The following is a 25,203-nucleotide window of genomic DNA, read 5'->3' on the forward strand; positions in this document are numbered from 1 at the left end:
GATACAAATTCTTATTGATTAAATACTGATTTAAAATAATAATATTTGCTGAGTATATAATATTTTTTTTTGCCATATACCTTTATTTATACTTTAAACGTGTCGATCATTTCATAAAAAAAAATTAAAAGATAAAAATATTTTGTAAAAATTACTAAAGTTTAAAGATAAAAAAATACCAAAGTTTAATTTCTAAACAGTTTAGAAATTAATATTTAATATTTAATTTTCATGTTTTTAAAATTTTCTTAAAATGTTTTTGTCATTTTAATATTTTAAAACATTTTTACGAAGCAGTCAATCTTTTGTGATATTTTCAGTGGATTGCCTTTTAATTAAGTTTGTAACTTCTAAGCATTCCAAATCCCAAGGAAACTAGCGTATTAGTGATGTTTTATAGTGATACAAGGTGAAGAATCAATTATCATTCACAGTTTACAACTTCAAGCTTCAAACGATGAAAGGCTGAAAGTGACATTGATTTAAGGTGGACGAACAGTCAAAAGCTGCGTTTTTCCCGTCAAAGATGGTTCTTTTTTTTTTCTTTAGTGAAATTCTAGTATTTCCTGAAGTGTGGAAATTAGTTTTCAAGTTTCGGAAGCAACAAATATTGTCGTTTAATTTCCTGTTTAACTGAAATAATATTTTCTTCACCAAGATGTAAAACAACCAGCTTCGATCGATGTAAATATGGTTTTTCAAAAAAATACAAGCAATTCTAATATATTCTTTTCTTCTGAAATAAACAATTATGTAAAAAGTAAAATGAACAATTAATTTGAGAAATAGAAACTAACACGTTTGTTCTCTACTTCTCTAGGATAAAAGATTATTAAGTTATTTATTTTATTTTATTTTATTTTCTTTATTTCGTAAAAATAATTAAGAAGAGAATCAACCCATGGAAGTTAGGTAGTACTGCGGTAGGCGGCAGCACACTAGCACGTTCACATTAATCAATTCAATAAAAAAATTTTAAAAAAAATAAAAAAAAATAAAAAAGGAAAGAAAGGTGGTAATAGTGGACAAAAAAGGAGGGAAAAAAAAAGAAGCAGAGCAAATGGCATGTACACGATTATATAGAATACATGAATCAAAAAGAAAAAAAAAATAAAGAGTAAAATTAAAAATGAAAAAAAAGAAGCCAATATGATAACACTAACAAAAACTAAAAAAAATAAAAAAATCAAGAAACACCTGGCACGATATGGCCAAGGCATCTGATTGATCTAAAAAGAACTCGGGATGGTCAACTTAACGATTCACCGGCGAGTCCACTCGGCGAGCCACCACCAGCGAGTAACTCGGCGAGAGCGGTCATGGCGCGCACTTGCATCTCCAAGGCGGAGATATAATCAGTGGCTTCTTCTAGAAGGTTAGGGAAAGAGAGCTTCCGGCAACCGGGAACCAACCGGCTAAGAACGCGCGCTTTTCTCTCAACGGCCGGTAACTTCTTCTTTTCCGTTCCGTTACGCATACTTCTCAATCCGGTGACCTTCTTCCTGGCGGCGGGGGCCTTCTTGTGGAGCATCCGGTGGTTATTGAAGGGCGGCGGAGATGAGAGGATGGCGCGGCTCCAGCGCGTTCTGCCTTTGGCGGCGGCGGCGAGGACTCTGTCGGCGGCGTAGCGGACCTGGCGGGGCTTTGATGCGGTGGTGGAGGGGGAAGGGTTGCGGCGGAGGACGTGGCGGAGGGTGCGGAGGAGGTTGGTGGAGTAGATCTGCTGCTCGGATTGGGATGTCCAATGGAGATGATTGAGAGAGGCATCGGCGGCGACAGTGCGGTGTCCGATTTTGCGGCGTTTGTTGGGATTGGAATCAGCATCGGGTGAGGTAGTTTCGGGGTTATTGGTGGAAGGTTCTGGAGCGTTTATAATTGATTCGAGGGATGCCATGGAAATTGTTCTTGGTTTGAGGATAACGAAGGGGGAAGTATGAATGTATATATGAGAAGCGGAAGAAGTGGGAAGTGGGAAGTGGGAACTGAATAAGAAATTAAGAATGGGGAGAGGGAGGAGGGAGGAGGGAGGAGGGAGGAGCGAGGAGAAAAGAGTATAAAAGGAATTGAGGTGTCACGGGGAACCATGTGTTCTTCACTTACGCACATTTATTGCGCCCTCTTTCTCTTCTTTTTTCCCATTTTATTTATTTATTCGTTTAATTTCCATTTTTCCCTTTTTTTTCTTTTAATATTCAATAGAACTATATAACTTAGTTCTTATCCAACCTATTTTGGTAGAACTATACTCATTTAAAAAATTCTATAAGAATAGGCTGCATAAGTAATAATGTAATATCCATAAATGAACGAAATTAATCTTATTCAAGAAAAATCAAATAAATTATTTTTAGATTTAAATTCTTTAAATTTTAAATTTTATTTTAGAGAATAAATTGTCATTTTTCACTATTTATTTTATAAATAAAACTAATAAAAAAATATGAAAAAAATCATTCAAAAATAAAAGATCATATTTTATATTTTTTTAAATAAAAATTTAAATTTAAAAAATTTAAATTTATTATTTTTAATCATAAAAATTTAGATAAACTTATTTATGAATAAAACTAATCTTTATTTACTTTAACCACATAAAAAGTTATATTTTTAGGTATTTAATTTTGTTTATTTATTAAAGTACATTTATTAATATTCAAAATTTTCATAAACAAAAATAAAAGTTTATTCTTGGATATATTAAAGGAATTTAAATTTTTATTTTATTTTATTTAGGAGAGTACGAATCAATTTTACATTACAAATAAATAGAAAAATAAAATATTATTTGAGTTCCTAATATTTTTATCAAGTTTTAATTTTATTTTTAATATTTAAAATATTTTATTTTTATTCTAAATATTTTATTTTTTTTATTTTTTCTTTGGTTTAAATTAAAGTTTTTTTTTAAATATTATTTTTTTCTATCATTATTTTCTTATTTTTTTATTTTCTCTCATTTTTATTCTCAAATTACTATAATTACTACTATAATCACTATAATAATAATGTTTGTTGCTACTTAAAAATGAATTATACATGAGAAAAATATATCTTTGAAAAAAAATAATTTCGACCAAAAAACTAAAAATATAACGAAATAAAATATTTAAAATAAAATAAAATATTTTGAATATTAAAAACAAATTTAAAAATTAATTCCCTAAAAAATACTTTATTTTAAATAGAACTAAGTGTTCAAATCATACTATGTAATTATCCATTATCATAATTATTACAGAAAAACTTCTATTAAAAAATTTACTAAAGTGCCAAAATCAAATTAATTAATTATTCACAGTCACACCTTTCTACCGTGATTTCTCATCTTTTTTGGATTTTCATTATCAGACAACATAAAGTTGGGTATGTACATACAGGTTATAATAAAAAAAATATATATTTATGCTATTTTTTAATTTATAAATTTTCAATTTTTATAATATAATTTTTTTATTTTTCTCAACTTCTTATAACCATTTTTAATACAAAAATCAAGTAGAAGAAACAAGAGAAATTTATCTAAATTTGGTGCAATAATGTTACTTTAAGTTATATTGTTAGTGACTAAAGATTATTATCAGTATTATTATTTTTAAGTAAATATAGCAAATTCAACACCTTGAAATTATTATGATTATTATTACTTTATTATTATTGTTATAGTTTTATTATTATTAATTATATATATATATAGGACTCATGTTTTATTGGATTATCAAACACACCCATGATAAAAAATAGTGATGATGTTGGGAGGAGAAGGTTAACTTTAATTTGAAGCTTATCCCAAAAGACACAATTAACTAAGCAGCTTCACATGTGAGGGTTTGACTAATTAAACGAAATGAAAGATTAAGTTATTAAACAAACAACTATGTGCCTCAAGTATAGTATCATTTTTTATCAACTAATTAAAATAAAAAAAAAAGAAAATAGAAAAAGAAAAAGATAGGGACCTCACATGGCATCAGCCATGAGGAGAAATTTTAGGTTTATTTGATTGGACAAGGTGGCTAGTGGACACACAAGTTGTCTCATTAATTTTATCGTATTCTTCCCCTGCAGTTCTAACTAATTGGTGATCCCTTTTTCTTTCAATTTTCAGCTCCTCAAACCCTACGTTTTTATTCTAAATTTCGGTTCAACAAACTTGTAAATTTTAATAGTCACGGGAGGCACAACATATATATTACTAATTAATTATTATTGAAGAATAACAAATTAAAGAGTCCCCTTTCAAAGCAAGTATCCAATTAATCACTATTATTTTTGTTCCTCTTTCGGATAGATGGATAAGATCACCAATGTTGCCTCAATCATCTTAACTTGCTTGCAAAGATAGAACATATATAAAGATAAAGAGGAGAGGGGAGAGAGAAAAAGAGAGAAAAATTTATAATTTAACATTTTATAATTTTATATATATAATATTTATAATTACAAACTATTATATTTAATATTATTAAATTATTTTAATAATAATTAAAAAATATAAAATAAAATAATTTTGGACTTTTTTAGACTGATTTTGTTAATTATTTTTTTAAATTATTAACGTATGACGTATCATTGGGTTAACCGAAATGCCTATCTTTCTTTGCTTCAACATTATATATAACATACACGAGTCTATTTGAAAACTTGATGAGTAATGTTAGTATTTTTTATTATATTCTGAATTATTCAATTATTATTATCTTTCATATACTATCATCCAATAAAATGTTTATATATTTTTATATAATTTTTAACAAAAATATTATTGTACATTAAAATTAATTATTAAAATTAGTTATTATATATTTTTATCTAAATATATATAAATATATGTATTATGTAATTTATTTTTAGTATATATTTTATATTGGACAAATGACCCATATAAATCATGGTTTGAAAAAATTTACGTAATTCTATCAAAGAAATAATCGTTATAAGGTTTCACCAAGAAAATATTTCTATGTAATTTGAATCTCACTTATTCGAATTACATACGCATCCAAGTACTAATTCGAATTAGGGTGATTCAAATTATACAGACACATAATTACTTAGACTAATTCGAATCATGCAGATTCGAATTACAATGGGTATAATTCGAAATATACTGTTTCGAATTATGAAGGGACAGACGTATATAAATATGATGTGAACGTGAATTCCTCTCATTAGAGTGACAAAATGGCTAGTGAGAAAAGTTTTGTAGTGTTGGTGCATTACAGAAGATCAATTAAGAGAAAAACACGATCTTGTGTGAAGTTCACTAATAAGGATCTTCTCAGTATTTTTATGAGACCTACGACGATATATGATGATTTCGTGAATTCTATATTACAGAAACTTAGGTTGCAAGGCGTGAAATGGTTTAGAAGTTATTTTATTGCATTTCGATCTCAGTGCTGCGAGAAGACGTGAAGTACGATTGTTTCACCATAGGGAGTGATGAGGATTTGCAAGTCCTCTTCCATTGTCATCGGTAGTTTTTCGAGATCAAGACACTTGAACTGTTGCCAAAATTGGTTGATGTGGTATCTAATTCGCGAGATTCAAACCAGAATACCCACACTATAGGCACAATAATCGATTCTAGTTCGAGACCATCTTTATTCATTTTGATATGCCATTAAGGTCTTTTTATATTTTAATACATATTTTATATTAATAGTTAATTTTAGTATATATTTAATATGATTGAGCTTTTAAACTATTTAATACTTAAGTAATTTAATTTACCAGCTCACATGGTAATTAATATGAGATGTGATATTTATATATATATAAATCTAATTTGTGTCCTAAGGACATGTATTAATATAATAAATTAAGAATTTGTTTTTAAAATATAAAAAAGTTTAAGTTTTTAATGTATTATTTTTTATTTATTAAATAAAAATACTTAAAATATTTTATTAATAATAGTTTCATCACGTTAGTTAAACCCATATAAAAGATATAATAATATGTTTTTTAAAATTTGAAAACACAGACATAAATATAGGCCAGGTAAAACTTCTTTATCTGGTACCTACAAATATAAAAGAACATTTTCAATGTGCCTGAATTAACATGTGAAATGGTATTGAAGTGCAAAGTTGTGTTTAACCCTCACATATGAGAAAATACTCAAAATAGTAAACAAGTACTTGGAAGCATGGGAATCAAACAGTAGTAATGTGCAATACTTGTCTCTGATCCAACGGTCAGGATCGATGGTCAGAGGAGTCATGATAATGTGTTCGTTGTTTCTAGAATGTTATTTCAACGTATTTTTTGTTCTTACTTTTAGGTGTTTATTCAGGAATTTTTTAAATGAATAAAATAAACGATATATTTATCAATATACACGAGTAATCATAATTTCATTCCCATTTTAATGTAATAATATTATTACTCCAAATATAATTTTTTCTATTGTATATTTTTATAGATTTATAAAAAAAATGACATTATCAAAAAAATTGACAATAATATTCATCCTTATATATATTATTATTATAAAAAAGTATACTTTTACATTATTATATCACATTACATATATTATAAACAACATATGTTAAAAAAACAGTAAACACATCACTTTTATAAATGAGATATATAAAATTAACTCATAATTTATCAAATAAAATGTGTAAAATAATATAAAAAATTAATTTTTTAGAAAAATATGATAAATATAATATTTATTTTATTTATTTAAAAACATTTATTCATTCATCTCAGTTATTGAAAGATATTTAACAAATGGCACCAATTTTTTATATAACACTAAATGAATAAAAACACAAAAATTTGAAAAAAAAATATATAAAAAAGTATGTTGTAATAACTGAAATAAGAGTATGGATTATATATATATATATTCCGTCATTCATTCTCTCAAAGTTTTTGGCAGGGCATGGGATTGGCATTGTATGTGACAGACAGGCCTCATGAATTGAGGACAAACAAAATGGGTTGCATGTGATAAAAGCCATATGCTTTCTGTATTATTATTATATTTCACTGTGTTTCTTACCTTTGCCTATAAGGATTGCCTGTTTCCTCTTTTTTAGTTTCTTTCTTTCTTCACTCCTAAAAGACAAACAAGAGTTAGTTACCCCCTCCCCTCTCTCTTCGATTAATATATAGTCACTTACATATATAACAAGTCAAATTTAATAAAAATTTGGTTTAATTACTTATCTCTATAATTTTACAAAATTTTAATTAATTTTTTGTATTTTTTTTAAATGAATCCTTGCACCAATTTTTTTTTAAATTGAGTCTTTATACTTTTTTTTTTTATTTGGATCTATTAAGTCAATTACTACTAAAAAAAATCTAATTGAAAAAAAAAATTTAGTACAGAAACCAATTAAAAGAAAAAAAAAAGGTATAGGAACCTAATTAAAAATTTTGTAAAACTATAGGACTAATAGAGTAATTAAACCTAAAAATTTAGAATGATATCCTAAATAATTTTCATTGGATATTTTACTACTTATCAAATTAATTTTTTTCATAGGTAAATCAGTTCTTATATTAAAATTATATATCTAAAAAATTTAAAAATTATTGAAAACTTTTATGCCTTTATTAAATAATGATTGATTTTTTTTTGCCAATTTAACATGTGGTTGATTCATCTAATAAAATAAAAAGTTGAGAATATAATAATTGATAATTAAAATTTATTAAGAACTAAAATATCTAACTAAAAATCTCATTGAAACTGATTTGGATATTACTTAAAAAAGTTAAGATCTAGTGTCTCGTCTAAAATATTTTTTACCTATACAATACTAACTAATATATTAAAGGCAGGTAATTATATATTCAGCATTTGAAATCCTTTAATACTTAATACTTGAACTTAATTAAGACTGTTAATTAGAGAAAAGTCTGTTAATTACTTGAACTAATCATGTGATGGTTTTCTCTAAATATATAGTAAATTAAAATGAGTGTAAGAAAAAATGTTCTAATAAATTTTGATAAAATTTAAGAGTATATAATTTTTTTGCGTATGTATATAGTTTAATATGCCTGTACTTGTATATTGTAAAATTTTGAATTGAAAATTATTTTGACATTCTCTGATCTGAAGTTTGGAAAAATTTATTATGATATATATATGCCAACCGCTTTTATACTTCTTTTTAAGAGAGATTAGTGCTATGCTTTTCAGAAAATAGTAAAATACAATTGAACATGATGATTTTTAAATCAATAAAAGTCATGATAAATTTTACTAAGTTTTAACGTACGTTTGGTTGGATTCTTGTTGAGGTTTGAGATAATTATGAATTGCATATTGTAAAATGTAAAGTGAACTACTTAGATGAGCCAAATCCTAACAATAAATAGTACTAAGATACAAAAAATGATAACATGTATATATATAAAATAGATTTAATTATTCTGTTGGTTTTATAATTTTACTAAATTTTTAATTAAATTTTTATATATATTTTTTTTAATTAAATTTTTATGTTTTTTATTTTTGTTATTAAGTTATTTTTATATTAATAATATTAAAATTAATAAAATATTTTTCTCAATATATATGTAATAAAAAATTTAATTAAATTTTTAATTATAAATATTTTTAATTTATAAAAAATATTTAGTTAATTTTAATATTTTTTATATTAAAAAATTTAATTATAAATTTAATAAAATTATAAAAATTAATAGAATAATTAAATCTATAAAATATCATGGCATGGCATTTGTTATTAGTAGAACAGGTAAATAAATTGATAAAGTACTGTGTAGCAAGCATAATCTGATATATAAGTACTGGATTTGGTCCCAAGAAATAAAGAGAGAGGCCTCTATGACGTGGTAATGACCTATTGGATAGGAAAATGTTGTTGGCTCCTTTTGATTGGTTCCTTAAATGGGGCCAAACTTGTTTGTCTTTATTCCTTGCAATCATTAGAGGGTGATGCACCAAAATGAAAGCCAAGGTTGAGGGGGAAAATAGGGAACCAGTCAGCCAAAGTGGTTGTTTTCATCCCCTTTCTATATCAATTTTGTTTGCTTTATTATTATTATTATTATTATTATTATTAGAGTAAATGTCTTTTCTCTTTTTTTGCCCATTTGTTCGAAAAAACAAGTATCTTTTTGCAATTTAAATTTTTTTAATAATTCTTAATTATTTAAGTAATTGTCTAAACGATTTTTACTAATGTGTCTAAGACTGTTTAAACTAATTAATTTTTACATGATTGAGAATCAATTAGAAATTTTTGAATTGTAAAAAGATATTTTGTTTTTTTGACAAATAGTTAGATAACAAAGACAGTTTTTACTATTATGATTATTATTATTATTATATGGAGGGAGTTTGGAATGATTCATGTGATAGAGTGCATGTGGCCAAGTTTCATCCACATTGCCTACTCTCTTTTCTCTTTGGAGAATATATATTCTGTTGTTCATGTGTAGCATTGTATGCATTATTGCTTCACACTCCATATTTTGGGCATGGCCTGCTTCATCCAACTGCGCTGCTCTTATTATATAAAGCTCTAAAGCACAGTGAGTATACTTATATTTATATTAAAGAAATGGTAATTGAAAATTGGGAACAAAATCTGGGAGGAAATCTGATGAAACTTGTATTCAAATGACATGCCAGATAATTTTGCCACCTTGAAAGAGACAGGATTTGCTGTCAATACTCTCCAAAGAGCCGAACTCAAAAATATTTTAAGCAACAATGGAATTGGAATTGGTAATTTGGTACGGTTCATTCATTTTTGCCTTCCTGCAATAAATTATCCATTTCATTCTAATGCTATGTGCCATGAGAATGAAACGTACGTCAAATTATTCTATGGACAAAAATATAAATATTTCAATTTTTTAATGTGTTTAACAAAATAAAATCAAAACTTTTTATTTATTTTCATATTCTTAATCAATAATGTAGTTACAACCTTCTTTAGATAAATTATTTTTATAATAAAATCTACAATTTTACTTAAAATATTCAACATATCTAAATATTTTATGAATATGTAATAATTTATTAACTAATTTTTTTCAAAAAATTATATGCTCATATAATTAATATGCACTTTAATTTTTAATATATCCATTTACTAATTTTTTTATAAGGATATAATTTTTGAATGGAAACTACTCATATAAAGATGTTTAAAAATTTTTTAAAGATATTTTTTGACAATTAAAATTTAACATATATAATCGATTAAACCATATTATTTCTGTCATAATTAGATCAGACAAATCGATTTGTCTAAAAAATCGATGAACCAAATTTTAAATCAGTCTAAATTAATATTTTTTGTAAAAAATAACTACAATACTTCTATTATAAAAAATAACTAAAATACTCATTTTATATATATTAATTTTGAGAATCCTAAATCATAATTCTTTTTTTCTCTTTGTGTTGTTATAGGGTTAAGATTTAAGGTTTTTAAAATTAATATATAATAATAATAGTAAAATAATAATAATAAGAGTATTTTAATTAGTTATTTTTTATAATAAAGATATTATAGTTATTTTATATAAAAAATATTAATTTAAATCGGTTTAAAATTTAATTTATCGATTTTTTGATCAAATTAATTTGTCTCATCTAATTTTGACAAAATAACTCAATTTAATTAATTATATATATTAAATTTTAATTATTAAAAAATATTTTTAAAAAATATTTTAAAGATTTTTATTCGAGTGACTCTCTTCTTAAATACGGATGGATACAAAGATACGAGTTCTGAGTTTTGACATTATTCAATCCCGTTCAATCTTATTTCAGAACGAACTCGTTTCATTCTAATTTGTGGGTATTGAAAATTTGTACTCAACCTATATGTCCGATCTCTATCGCCTTTCTCAAATGTACTTCCGTCGTTATTTTTGCTTAAAGTAATAAATTTAGTTTACAACATTAAAAAAATGTATATAAATGAATAACAAAACATGTACATATTTGACTAAAATTTTAATTTATAATTTTATATATTTTTAACTTTTTTTTATTATTTTTATATATAGTAATTATAATTATAATTATATATTATATTTATTTATATTATATATGTATCGTAATGGGCACACACTAATCCCACCACGTAAATAATTCTTCCCGGTGAATTGGAGTGGGATGGGTACCTGCAGATTCAGATGATGTTATTGAACATTGTTTACAATGAATATAAGCTATTGTATGTGAGGTGGTTTTGTCTTTTTGTTTTTTTCTTCTTTTTTTTTTTTGGGTTAAACCATTGTGAGTGTTCTTTGGACACATACTTGCATACTCTCTCAAATTTTCACCGGATAATTATTAGACTAGTTAATTAAGCGGCTTATGTTCTTAACATGGATCACATGGTCAAGGAGTGAAGCTTGTGATTGCATATTATATATATTGATTATTACTTTGTGTCCGTGTAACATGCCTTTTGCATTTTTAATGGCCGTATAATTTGGTCAGAAATGATCTTAGGCTCAGTGTGAAACAATCAAATTCTAACCTTTCTCATAGATTTGCTCCAAATCTTTTATTATTTTTCTTGTGGGGTTACCCTCCTGATCTGCAACTTGCAAACTTAGATCTTGAAATTAAACCCCGGTGGAAGATACTTAATCATGATACTTTTATGCAAAAGTTATTATTGTTTCCTAATTTACTAATCAATCAATTTGACTTCTCTAATTGCACCAATAATAATTATTCATGTTGCACATGTTTTAAATTTTTGTCAACAGTTCAAAAAAAAAAATTAAAGAAGACAATTTGCTTTCCACTTCCTCCTTTCCGACCATATATTATAATATTGTTTGATTGGAAGTTTAGCTAAATTCCGCAAATTAATTAAAGCACAAAGATAAAATATTATTATTAAATTTAGAATTTAATTAATTTGTGTTCTGAGCGCATATTTTAAAAATATAATAATAATTTTTTTATATTTTTAATTTATTTAATGTATTACAAATATAAAAGAAATTAATTTTATAATAATTTTTACAAAATATTTTTTTATAATATGCTTAACCTATACGTAAGCACAAGTTAACAAAACCTTTAAATCTATAGTAGTGACTGCATGAGACAAACACAACATTCATTAGTGATGCCGTTTTGCTTCCCAACATGGTTTTCTTACATTAATTAAACATTAAATTAAACACATTAATTTGTTTCCCATCAAGCCATTTTCAAATACAGATACAATACAGGTATGATAATTTACAAATGGTTGACCTTTGATAAGCTAATAAACCAATAGCTGACTAATTACTCTAGTTTGATGAAAAACTACCCTAAAACATGAAGCAATAATTAATAATGAACATACAGACAATGATGACATGGCAACAAACTTTGTATTCTTCGTCTTATAATGATAGAGAATTCTCAAATAATTTAGTAGTGTAGGATAAATATATTTTTGTATGAAATATTGTGTCTAAGCAATGAAAGTATGCATGGCATGTAGCAAGGTTTTATAGCTGGTAAATTTGATTTGTTTTGTTGAGCTGAAAATAGTTGAACTCCTAGAAATTATTAAAGTAACTAGATCAGTTGATTTTTTACTTTAAATAAACGAGTTAATAACAAAAAGTGTTGTAATTTTTAGATTCTTTAATTTTATGCTCATATATGTTAAAACGTCAAAATGAATATAACTGAGTTTTTATTTTTGATTTTTATTTGGATATGTCATTCCTAATCCTAATATATGGTGACATATATTTCAAATATTGGTGATATGAAAAAAAATATTATTTAAAAGTTATTAATTTATTTTAATATATTTTTATTTTTGTTTATTTAGTTGCTAGATTAAAGCTTTATGTTTGTGGGTTTTAAGTGTTTATTTTGTTTTAACTTAATAAGAGAATATAAATACATCTTTAGTTATTGTAGTTGTAGTATTGAGTGATTAGATGTCTCAAAATATTTTTTGATTTCGTGATAAAATCATATTATAGACAAGTGAGATTTAGTAAGTTCCTCTCTTGTTGCACTGGAAATTGGATAGAAAATTAAGTAGTCCTTCGATTTAACTTCCAAACTATGGTATGAACAATTTAGATTGAGAAATCTCTTTTTTATTGTACCAAAAAATTGGATAAAAAATGAAATAATAATTCTCTTTATATTTAATTTCAATCTATTTTTTTATTTTTATTTTTATTATAATTTATTTTTTTCTATTTAATTTCAATTCTTGTGTTATTTTTTTTTTTCTTATCATGTGATTTTTTTTATCTTTTTCAAATAAAATTCACTTGATCTTTGTCGAAGCTGAATAATAATTCTATATTATGAGCAAGGGACTACAATAAGTGATCGATTTTGATATATTAAATTTTCAAAGCCAAAGTAAGATATAATAATAGTATTGATTCAAACCGGTAAATAATATTGACTTATTTTTTTATTTAAACTAATATTCAAATTACTTTCTATAAAAATATAAAATAATTAATATGCGATATATATATATATATATATATATATATCACAAAAATGGATTAAGGAAATACATTATTTTCTTAACAAAAAATACCATTAATCAATATCAGCTATTTTATTTTATTTTTAAAAATTTCTTGATTCAAGTGATTTAGTTATTTTTAGTTTAATCATTTTCGGTTAATATAAAACCACATTTGATGGGAAAAAGTGTTACATTTATTTCATATTTTCTTTGCTTGATCATAGCATCTATTATATGTGAAAATTAGTAAAGTTCATTTTTAAAAAATAAATAAATAATAACTAAATAAAATAAAAGATAATAAATAATCCTAATTTATAATTTTAAAATTTTAATAGTTGAAAAAATGAAAAATTATATATCTTTAATTGACAAATAATTCACATTGAAAAGATTCACATATAAATTGATTTTTTTTTAATTCATTTTAATAAAGTCATCCAATAATAACATTAAGTTAGAGTTTTTTTTGAGAAGTTTTTCCTATATATAAAAGCAGGTGTATTCACTTTTTGTTAAGAGAGAGTGTTATGGTAATCTCCTTGTGATAGAAAGAAGTTGTAATTCTCAAAGAAAGTTATTTAATTGTTTCTATATTTTGCTGCGTCATTTGTCTGGTGTCTAACAGTGGTATTAGAGCTAAAGGTTGCTAATTGATAATTTTATTTTCTTCTGCCGTAAGTTATCGCGAAAAAAATGGTAGCAAAGAATGAAATTCCAAAATTCAATGGGAGTAATTTTTCCGTATGGAAATTAAAGATAAAAGCTATTAAGAAAAAAGATAATTGCGTGGCAGCAATTGAAGATAGACCCACTGAAATTACAGATGAAAAATGGAAGGAGATGGACAACAATGCTATTGCAAATTTACTCTTGGCACTAGCTAACTCAGTTTTATCAAGTGTAGCAGAGAAAAAGGCAGCAAAAAAATTTGAGATGCTCTCACCAAATTATATGAAGTCAAGTCACTTCACAATAGGGGTGTAAGTTACTGAATCGGACCGAAAAATACCACAAAACTGAACCGAAAGTTACAACAACCGAATGAAAAATAAAAAAAATCGATTTTTTTTCGAATTAAACTGATCGGTTCGGTTCCGTTTTCGGTTGGTTTGGTAAAAAACGAACCGAACCAAAAAAGATGCTGCATAGTAATTTTTTTTACTGATTTACCCTTACTGATTTAACCTAGGAATAAAACCCTAGATCTGAATACCCTCACTCTCTTTTCCTTTCACTCGCGTAGTCACCCACTCACCCTCAGTCCTCAGTCCTCACACAGACACCCACTCACCCACAGGCCACAGCTAACTTCCATCTTCCATTCTTCCTCCTCCATACGGCCATGCCTGAGAGAATGATAGCCTGAGAGAGCCAGAGAGTCAGAGAGCATCGTCCACTATCAAGGAACTCCTCCATCTTCGCTCGAAGCCGTCGCAAGTCATCCATTCATATCTGTAGTAGGCTCGCACGCGTAGTAAAGAGCAGCGCCGTCATGTAGCCAGCAGCATCATCCAGTTTGCGTCCTCGTCCAGTTTTGAGTCCACGCCGTCGTCCAGTCATAAGCCATCGCAACAAACCCTAAGTCGTGGCAAGAAACCCTAAGCGGAGCAGCACTCCAGTCACCGAGCAGCACTCCAGTTGCCGAGCAGCACTCTGGTCGCCGAGCCCTCTCCTGCAAAAAGCACCTGAACAATGTCTTCTTCGAAGGTTAAAATTTGATTTTCAAATTTTTATAATTGATTAAAGGCACATATATTAGTTAAATTCACAAATCATTATATTGCCATAGTATATCAAATTTAATTTGTCCCTGATTGTTGTTACTGGTCTCTTCTTAATTAAGAAGATGAGTTTGATTTCTAATTTTTTACTCTGAGGGTTGTTACTGGTTTGTGCTTAATTAGGAAGACAAGTTTGATTAAAATTATTGTCTCTGATTGTTGTTGCTAGTTTGTGCTTAATTAGAAAGATGAGTTTGATTGAAACTTTTTCTGCAAAATTTTTATTGTTATTGCTTTTACTGAAATTTGTACTCGGTGACTGATGATAACAAGATATGGTGATGTAAAAAGTGGGTTACTATCTGTTCTTTTTATCCTGTTTACCAAACCCTGGTCTCTGTTTTATCCAATAAAAAGTTAACAATTTTTCTTAGTTTTTACTAAACAGCTTTAATTATTTGGTTAATTTGTTTGCTAACATGGTGTCTAAGTGGTTATAGGAGTTCATATTTGTTGCTCCTATTCTTCATATTAAACTATATTATAAGACATGGTTTTAGAATTGATCTTACCTCATGCTTTATATTTATGTTGCAAGATTGGAGTGTTTGGTTTATTTATAGTGTTAGGATAAGCTTTTGAAACATTTAAAAGGAAAAGAAAAGGTATATCCAATACAAACTGTAAAATCTGAATCGAAAGAAAATATCTATTTGCTTCTAGTAAAACACAAAAAAATAGATTTTTTCCAAATTATGCTATATATATATATATATATATATATATATATATATATATATATATATATATATAAAAGCCAACTCAAACTCAAGAAGTAATTGTATTTTTCTTTGAAATAATATCTGTTCTTGTGTGAAAGTGATCTCCGAGGTATAGCTCGTTCTATCGATGCTTGAACTAGCTTTTCTTAAAGTAAGGAGGTGGAACGTCGTCTTCTTGTGGGGGAGGTGGCGTTGGGCACCTGCAAAAGGACTCCAAGGCTCAAGTCAGTGAGAGTGTGAGAGTATATAGAGTAGAGATGGAATAATTGTGTACCTGTGATTGAATAAGTTACTTGCATATATTAAATTACTTTTAGGCCGTTATTCATATTTCTGTTACTGGATTTGATGGGATCTTTTGTTGGTGATCCGTGATTTGGGGATTTAGTGGTTTGAGTGTGGAGAGATTCGCGGGGAAATTATCATATCCTGCTGATTCTGACTCCGAGGTTGTTGGTATAAGCCGATCTTTGGGTAGCGGATCATAGCCCCCAAGGTCGACCTGTTTGAGAGTTTGATTTGTAAACAGGTTGAGCTTATTCGTATTATAGCTTGGAATTAGAGTTAGTGGGAGCCCCAAGTTCAACTTATTTATTAGAGGCTTCGAAATGGGATGACCTTTTATGTCAGGTGTCCGAGGTATAGATGAATTTGAGTTTGGTTTAGGTATTCCTCGGAATTGGAATTGTAGGGCCTCTATAGTTCGGTATGATTTTATGAAAATTTCGGAAAAGTTTGTGTTTTGGTGGTTGATTTGAAAGTGATATATGATTTGTTTTGAATTAAATGTTTTGGAAAATGGGAAAAAGACATCTGATAGGACTCTTGCAGTTAATGTGTGTTGGGAACTGAAATGGTTGTTTTTCTTGCTGTCCACTAATTTTTCGTTGCTTATTTGATAAACGGTTTTGATTTTGTTAGGGTTTTGGAGGGTCGTGTGTATAGTGGGCTTTGGAAAATTTGGACTTTGGCAAAATAAAGGAATCAATGATAGAAGTAGATAGAACCAAGTTGGGTTGGTCTAGTGGTTAGCTCACTAGTCCGCTTAAGCAAGTGTTGGGAGTTCGAATCCCGCCTTGTGCATGCAGCAACCCATTGGCCAGCGGCAAACCCTTAAATGGAGCTCAGTACCGCGGCGGATTAGTTCTTGACCTGTCGGGTTGGGAGATACCGTGGGAAACCAAAAAAAAAATGATAGAAGTAGATAACTAAAGTACTAGAATAAATAAAAGTAGAAGAAAACTAAATTTTCATATTTTATTTAAATATCTAATTTTTCATTTCTATATTTTACTGTATTATTTGTCTGGTACCTAACATTATATACGTATCATTATTCAAGTTTAATAATTATAAGCACTGCACTATGAGAAAACATAACACTTCAAATAATTTTTGAATTAAATTTGAACTTGTCACAAATCCATTTTGTAACAAAAGTCAGTCATTGTTATAAAAAAAACTAACATTTTGTAACAGAAATTATTTATAAAATTCATAGTTTTATGTAACAAAAATTGATTTGTTTCAAAAATTCAAACTTTGTTTAAACAACATAAATGTATGTTACAAAATTCAATGATTTTTGCAACAATGAATGTTTTGTTAAAAAATTTTTTTTTTCCTTCAAAATAAATGTTTGTCACAATTCAAAGTTTTTTTACAACAAAAAACATTTTGTTTAATATTTTAAACGTGTTGTATCAAAATTTTATTTTATTTCAAAACTTTGAAATTTCTTTTATCTACATTTTTATTTAGGTAAAAGATACACTATAAAATAAAGAAAAACTTTGTAGATATTTAATGGTGGTGGTTTTTAATAACTAATACCAAATGTTTCGTTTATTGATGATAATTTTGACAACCCTCTCAAATTCTTATTTTTTGGTTTTAATATTTCTTAAAATAAAAGTTAAATTGATAAAGATAATTTTTAATATTTTTTAAAGATGCAATTATATCTTTAACTTTTCAAAAAATAGAGTATAATCGATATGAAATTTCATATAAATATGGTATGCTTGATCGATGCAAACTTATAACTTAAAGATGGGATGCTTGTGAAATTGACATATAATTCATTTAGTACGTATTATGCTCATAGCATTTTTGTTCTAGTTAACCAGTATTTGTAGACAAGATTCGGACACATCCAAATTTATTATACTCAAGATTTTTTCTCAACTTCAAATATAAAAAAAAAAATGAAAATCTCTCCAATCAAGTGATTTATCCAACTAAATCTAATCAAATTATATAACTATTTTTCTCTTATTTTTTTTTTTTTTGTTATCGTTGTTATTGTCACCATTACTATCACTACAGCTATAGCTGACACCTCCTCTTCTTCTTCCTTTTTTTCTTTTTTTTTTCATTTGCATTTTTTTCTTTCTTTTTCTTCTTTCGTCATCATGGTTATTGTTAGAGAGTAAAACAAAAAAAATTACGAAAAACTAAAATAAAAAAACGATAAAAAAACAGCAGAAGATAAAAAAAGAATGAATAAGAGTTTTAAATTATACAGAATTTATCAAAAAATAAAATAATACCAAAATTTTTTAACAATAATATTCAGATATCTTAATTTTCGGTGCCACTTTAAATAAATTTTGGTGTTATTTTTATTTTTAGCAAAAATTCAATCCAATAACTAAATGTGAATCTATATTCATTTAACTAAATAAGATTGAAATACATGTTCATTCAAGTTTAGTATGAGAAATAATACTCCTAAAAAAATGTAAGAATAAAAGAAAAGAAAGAAAGAAAGAAGAATAAGAAGCAAAAAGAATACAGCATTAAAGAAGATATTTTTGTGTTTTATAACAAAATTTTGATGTTAAAACTATGAAATTTCGGTACTATTTTTATTTATGGCAAGAATTCAATCCAATAAGTATAATTCAAAAAATTTGTGTTGGGGTCAAAAATTTTCTATGTTATTTTTTGATAAATTTTGCATAATTCAAAACTTCTCATCCCCTTCTTCTTTGTTATCATTATCATCTTTTTTTAACTTTTCATAATTCTTTTATTTTATCCTCATAATAAGAATAAAAACAAAAAAAAAAGAGAAAAAAAATCAACAAAAAAAGACATATATAATGCTACAAAAATCACGCAAGGAGGAAAAAAAGAAAAAAATACAACAATAGCAAAGAAATTAAAAAAAACGACGATGACAAAAAAATATGTAAAGAAGAAGAAGGAACACAAAAGAGATGAAGAAGAACGCAAAAGAAAAGAAGAACGTGAAGAAGAAGCGCAGGATATAAAAAGGTAGCGTATTCACACGTGTTAATAATGAAATTAGTTTTTGTTGAATTTAAACCAATTTAATTAGATTTAGTTGTCAAAAAAATTTAGATGTGTAACATCACTCTAAAACAAAATAGAATAATGTAAATTCAATATTCTTGGTTGAGAATTATTCTTTTGAATGATAACCTCATATTTAAAATTCAAGCTTGCAACATCCGAAAATAAAAAACCCTCAAAACCCACTATCCTTCAATTCTGCCATAAACCATTTCTCTTAATTCCTTTTTCGTTCACGTTGAATTTTGTTATTTTCAGATGTGCTTGGTAAGAATTTTTTGTGTGTATAAACCAAGGTTGTGAGAACCGGACCGGTCAATGAACCGGTGAGGCAACTGGTTTACTGGTTCACTGGTTCGACCGGGGTTCAACCGGGGTTCAACCGGTTTAATTAAATATTAAATAAAATTATTAAAAATTTAATATATAATTTTATATATTTAAATTCATTAAAATTCATGAATTTTTAAGTAAAAAATTTTTAATAGAATTTAAGATATAAAAAAAATTGAAGATGAAAAGTTCATTGATAATATTCAGATTGAGTTAAATTTATTGATAACTTTAAAACAACTAACTGAGGCAGAATTTCCACTCAAGCTGCAAAAAATTAAAGATCTTGCAGGCAACATTGTCAAGCCAAGGCTAATTATTCAACATCAATTCCCTTATACAATCCAATTATTCCTTTTTGGGCTGCCAATATACAATTCAATTGAATAACACATTGATGAAATTTCTTATTATGCAACAAGCCTCTTATAACTAACCAAACCCTAACTAGATTCAACAAATTCAATGCTTTTCAACAACAAAAACTCAGAATACAGAGTTACAGACAACTCAACCTCCAAATCCAGAAACAGAAAAACTAAGTGAAACAATTCAAATTAAATTCAGACTCACATTAAGGAACAACCCAACTCAGAACACAATCACAATTCAGAATCTAGTACAAAAAATCAACGCAGAAGCCAGAGTCTAGAATCAAACTAAAGAAGCAGCGGCTTACTGGAGACACGGCGAGGGAGGAATGACGGTGGTGACAGTGAGCTCAGAAGAGGATCATCAGTTTCTTTTTTTTATTTTAATTAAAGTTTCAAAACCAGATCAATTTCAGTACTGCACCATTCAAACAAAACAAATCAAATTCAAAACAACACAATTTACACAAAAATGTACATATATACACAAAATTGAATCAGAGGAACAGATCTAGAGAGAAAATAGAGAAACCGAATGAAGCAGCAAGCATATTCAGAAGCAGCAAAAAATTTTCATCATTAAGCAACAAATAGAAGCAGCAAAACATATTCAAAATCAACAACAGCAATGATTCAGAAAACCATGAATAATGAAACAGCAAGCATATTCAGAAGCAGCAAAAAATTTTCATCATTCTGAATATAATGAAACAGCAGCATATTCAGAAGCAGCAAAAAATTTCATCATTAAGCAACAACCAGAAGCAGCAAAACATATTCAAAATCAACAACAGCAATGATTCAGAAAACCATGAATATAATGAAACAGCAAGCATATCCAGAAGCAGCAAAAATTTTCATCATTAAGCAACAACAGAAGCAGCAAAACATATTCATTATTCAAAATCAACAACAGCAATGATGAAAATCAAAATCATAAATCAAGAAGGCAGCATAGAACAGGCGAGCTCACAGAACCTCAGAAAATCAAAATCCAAAATCAAGAAGGAGCATAGAACAGAGTCTTACCGAATTCAGAAGGACGCGGGCTCGGCCGGTGGTGGTCGCGGCTGCTGTGGATGGTTGTGGGTGGCGAATGAGGGTCGGGCTAGGTGACGTTCGGCGACGAGGAGGCGGGCTCGGCCGGTGGTGGTCGCGGCTGCTGTCAATGGTTGTGGGTGGCGAATGAGGGGCGGGCTAAGTGACGTTCGGCGACGAGGAGGCGGGCTCGGCCGGTGGTGGTCGCGGCTGCTGTCGATGGTTGTCGGTGGCGAATGGTGGCCTTGCTGGGTGAATGGAGGCTGGCGCAGATTAGGTTAGGGGAAAGGGGAGCTGAGTTCAGATTGAGATTAGGGTTAGTGGTAGTGGGTTAGGTTTCGGCACTACGCGTTTGCCTTTTCTTCTTTTTTTTTTTTTAAGCCAAAACGACGTCGTTTTGGCATTGAAGCTGCAAACCACTAAACTGCCAAAAAATCGGACGGTTCTTCCGGTTCGCCGGTTAACCGCCGGTTCCACCGGTTTTTTGCCAAGCGGTTTTCTATGTCACCCGGACCGGCTAGGTCACCGGTTCCCGGTTATTCCGGTTGAACCGGCCGGTCCGGTCCGGTTTTCAGAACCATGGTATAAACAATTGTGGATATCAATAATGTTAGGAATCAAGATGGTTCTAGTAAAAAATCAGTCAAATGTCTTTGGGTGAATTTAAAATTTCTACGTGGATGGTATTTATGTTAGGCATTAGGATATTTTTTTTTCTATGTAAATTGGATGATTCTGAATCTGTTTTTTGATTTATCATGTTTTAGGCATTTGGAGAGGGTAGAAAGGTGAAGAAATGGAAGCTAATTAAATCAGTTTCCGTGATTCACGTTGCAATGATACTGCACGTATCTCCTCCTAATTTAAATGTAGTAAAATATTTAATAACCAATATTTTAAATTATAAATAAATAAAACTAATTACTATATTTATAATTAATTAAACTGTTCTATTTTTCGCTAATTTAAAGTTGGTTCCATATACTTTTTCCTGTGATATAGAATAACTTTTGAATGTGTGCTTAGAAGATAGAGAGTTTGTGTGGCTATGAATTATTTTCAATAATGTGTTTTGTTACGAAAGATACATAAAAGTGGAAGAAATCAAAATAACTTGTTAGTTGATTAAGTATCGGCTACTAATTAACATTTCTATAGTACTTAATAAATATTAGATGTTAATCTAACAATATTTGCAGTGTGCTAACTCACTATGAATTAAGGTCGTTATTGAATTGAATATCTTAACAAATGACCTCGTGAGGCCCTCTCTTGTTCTCTCCTAATAATCAATTCAAATGTTGATTAAGACTTAGAATAATTAAACTACCCACCATTAATGTTAGGCAGGACCTTAATTTGGGTTTTGGTGGAACTAACGCGTTTCATCTTAATATTATAATATACTTGTTCTCCAAAATAACGCCATTTGCCCATTTCTACACACTAATAATCAATTCCTTTGCTAGCTATTGTGGCGGTTTCATATGCTTCTTTTGCATTCCATGAACCAGTTAGAACTATGCATATGTCCAATTATTGTGAGATATATTTGCTTCTATACGCTTCAAAAACACACCCAATAATGAGTGTTTCAACAAAACCATTTACAATTAATTATTTTTATTTGGAGTTTAGCTTAAAGTTAACAAGAAAACCAACACTTTTTTAAAAAATATATTAAAAACAGTTATGGTAGATACCGAAAATCATCCATTGATCAATCATCGCATATAAATATATATTTGGCATTTCATAAAAGAATTTATTTTACTACTATCAACAATTTTAATTATTCGTCTATTGTAAATTTAACTATTTTGATGATTGTATTTTGTTTAGAAAAATGTATAAATTAATATATATATATAATAACTAATTTAATGAATTTTTTTATGTATATGTAATATTTGTTAATTGAAAAATCAAAATTATTATCAATAAAATATACCCAAGAAAACTACATTTATAACAACAAATTTATTAACACCCTCTAACTTTATCAACAAAAATTAAAAGTAATAATTATAAATTTGTATATTCAACGCACACATTTTCAATTATTGACCACCTTACTAATACTAGTATTTTATTAATCCAACGCAACTGCCCCAAAGCGTCTTTGCCTTAGTGGCGAATCCATCTCTTGCTTATCCACAAAACAACCATCATGACGATAATGGTTGTATATAATATGGTCATAAATAAACATATTATTCTATGTGATTGCATATGCATTATATATATTAGTTAATGTGTGTGATTACGCATGTAGTGACTATGTCACCTTAACAGGCGACTGAAAGTTAAAAGGCTAGACAAAAATGTTAAGGCTGCGTTTAGAATAGAGATATAGAAATTAAAAGATAAAAATTGAAAGATGGATTAAATTAAGTTTTTATATTATATTTAATATATAATATATTAGACTAAGTTATATTTTAGTATTATATTTAGTTTAAGATAAATATAAAGATTGGAGAGTAAATTGTAAAATTAAAAAATTAAATAATAGTATTTTTTTTAAAAAAATAATATTAAAATTTTAATTTTTGTTTTTATAAATTTTAGTCTTTGTATCTTTATTTTTTAGAGATATTAAAGGAATTGAAATTTTTTTTGACTATTAAATACAATACTTATTTTTAATCTTTTAATCTTTTAATCTTAGTTCCAATCTTAAAAAACAAACAGAATCTAAGAATGTTACCACTAAGTGACATATATCACTAATACACTCTAAATTGTGTCACCAATTAAAAAAACAAACATCAATTTAGTCGCTCAAATGCTAAAAATTAAATTTGGTTCTCTAAGAATTTTTACAACAATAATATTTAAGAAATAATTAAAATTTTAATTATAAAATTTTAAATACAAAAATATATATTATTGATATTATATATATAATTATAAATATTAAGTTACATAAACATATATTATTGATATTAAATAAAGTATTTTTAGTTATCGTTTTTTAACAATATTGATTCTACAATATTTAGAAAGAGGGACGGAGTTATGTAATAAGAAAGAGTCCCTTCATTTTAATTTTTTATATATAAATTATATATAATTTTAATTTAATTTTTTTAATTTTATTTTATTGTGTAAATATTTTTAATTTCTCTCTAATATTTCATTTAGCTCCGTCCTATTAAAAAAGATGTATTTCTTTTGATTAGTGGCACATGTGGCAGAGATTCAAACAATATCTTCAAGTGATTATGGATTTGAATTATTCCTCTTTTCGCTAGATAATTTGTAAGTACTTTTATAAACATTTGTTAAAACCGAGGATATGTCCCAACTTTAATAAGTTAGTCGATGGTGAATTCACTTAAATTTTAGCATATATATACACACACGCAACAAGTACATTTAGGTTTTCATAGGGCAAACTATCAGTATATTAATGTTTTGAGAATTATGTATGAGTAGAGTCTATGATATTTATGGGTACGATAATTAAACAACTGTAACAACATTTAAAAAAGGTATAATTAAAATTAAAGTTATATTTTTTTATATTTTAATAATATTTTATTTTTATTTTTTAAATTAAAAAGTATTGTTAAATAGTAAAATAGTGCTACATTAATTTTAGCAATGTTAAAGTTGTATAGCCATCATAAATATTGACTATAACTATAAATATCATAGCAATTTTTTTTTTGTTTTTTATAGTATTTTTAATTTGATAAGCCAAAAATTAGTCATTCAGGAATTTAAATTTCATTGAAAGATCTGACATTGGCCATTAGATTAATGATATCTACATAATGTAAAATTCAAACTTCTAAACTTTGATTAAGTGAACTAGTGAATTGACCATTCGACTTATCTAAGTTGGTTCCATAGCAAATATGCATATGTATATTGTTTTTCTTTTTTTTTTTTTTTTGGTCCTGATGTATATTGTTTTTCATCTTTTTAAGAAGAAACCTCCTCTTTGGGTTCAATACAAGATATAGTTTACTCTTCAAGAGCCCAATACAATGTCAGCCTTGTTGTATATTTGGGCCTAATTTGGCATGTGTCCTGTGGTTGTAAAATACTAAATCTCTTGAATTGACTGCTGTTAAAAAAAAAGTGTTCTTATATTTTAATAAACACATGGTCTGTCCAAAAGAAAAGAAGAAAAAAGGAGAGAGAA

General features: G+C 27.3%; 1 protein-coding gene across 1 annotated transcript; it reads right to left on the bottom strand.

Moving 5' to 3' along the window:
- Positions 1-1,034: 1,034 nt before the first annotated feature.
- On the bottom strand, positions 1,035-2,093 carry LOC130948135 (transcription factor bHLH149-like). The gene has a single exon (XM_057876850.1). The coding sequence runs from the start codon at positions 1,892-1,894 to the stop codon at positions 1,250-1,252; it is 645 nt and encodes a 214-aa protein (XP_057732833.1). The 5' UTR covers positions 1,895-2,093; the 3' UTR covers positions 1,035-1,249.
- Between the last annotated feature and the right edge of the window lie 23,110 nt (positions 2,094-25,203).

This window comes from Arachis stenosperma, chromosome 9, assembly GCF_014773155.1.
Source record: "Arachis stenosperma cultivar V10309 chromosome 9, arast.V10309.gnm1.PFL2, whole genome shotgun sequence".
NCBI classification, from domain to species: domain Eukaryota; kingdom Viridiplantae; phylum Streptophyta; class Magnoliopsida; order Fabales; family Fabaceae; genus Arachis; species Arachis stenosperma.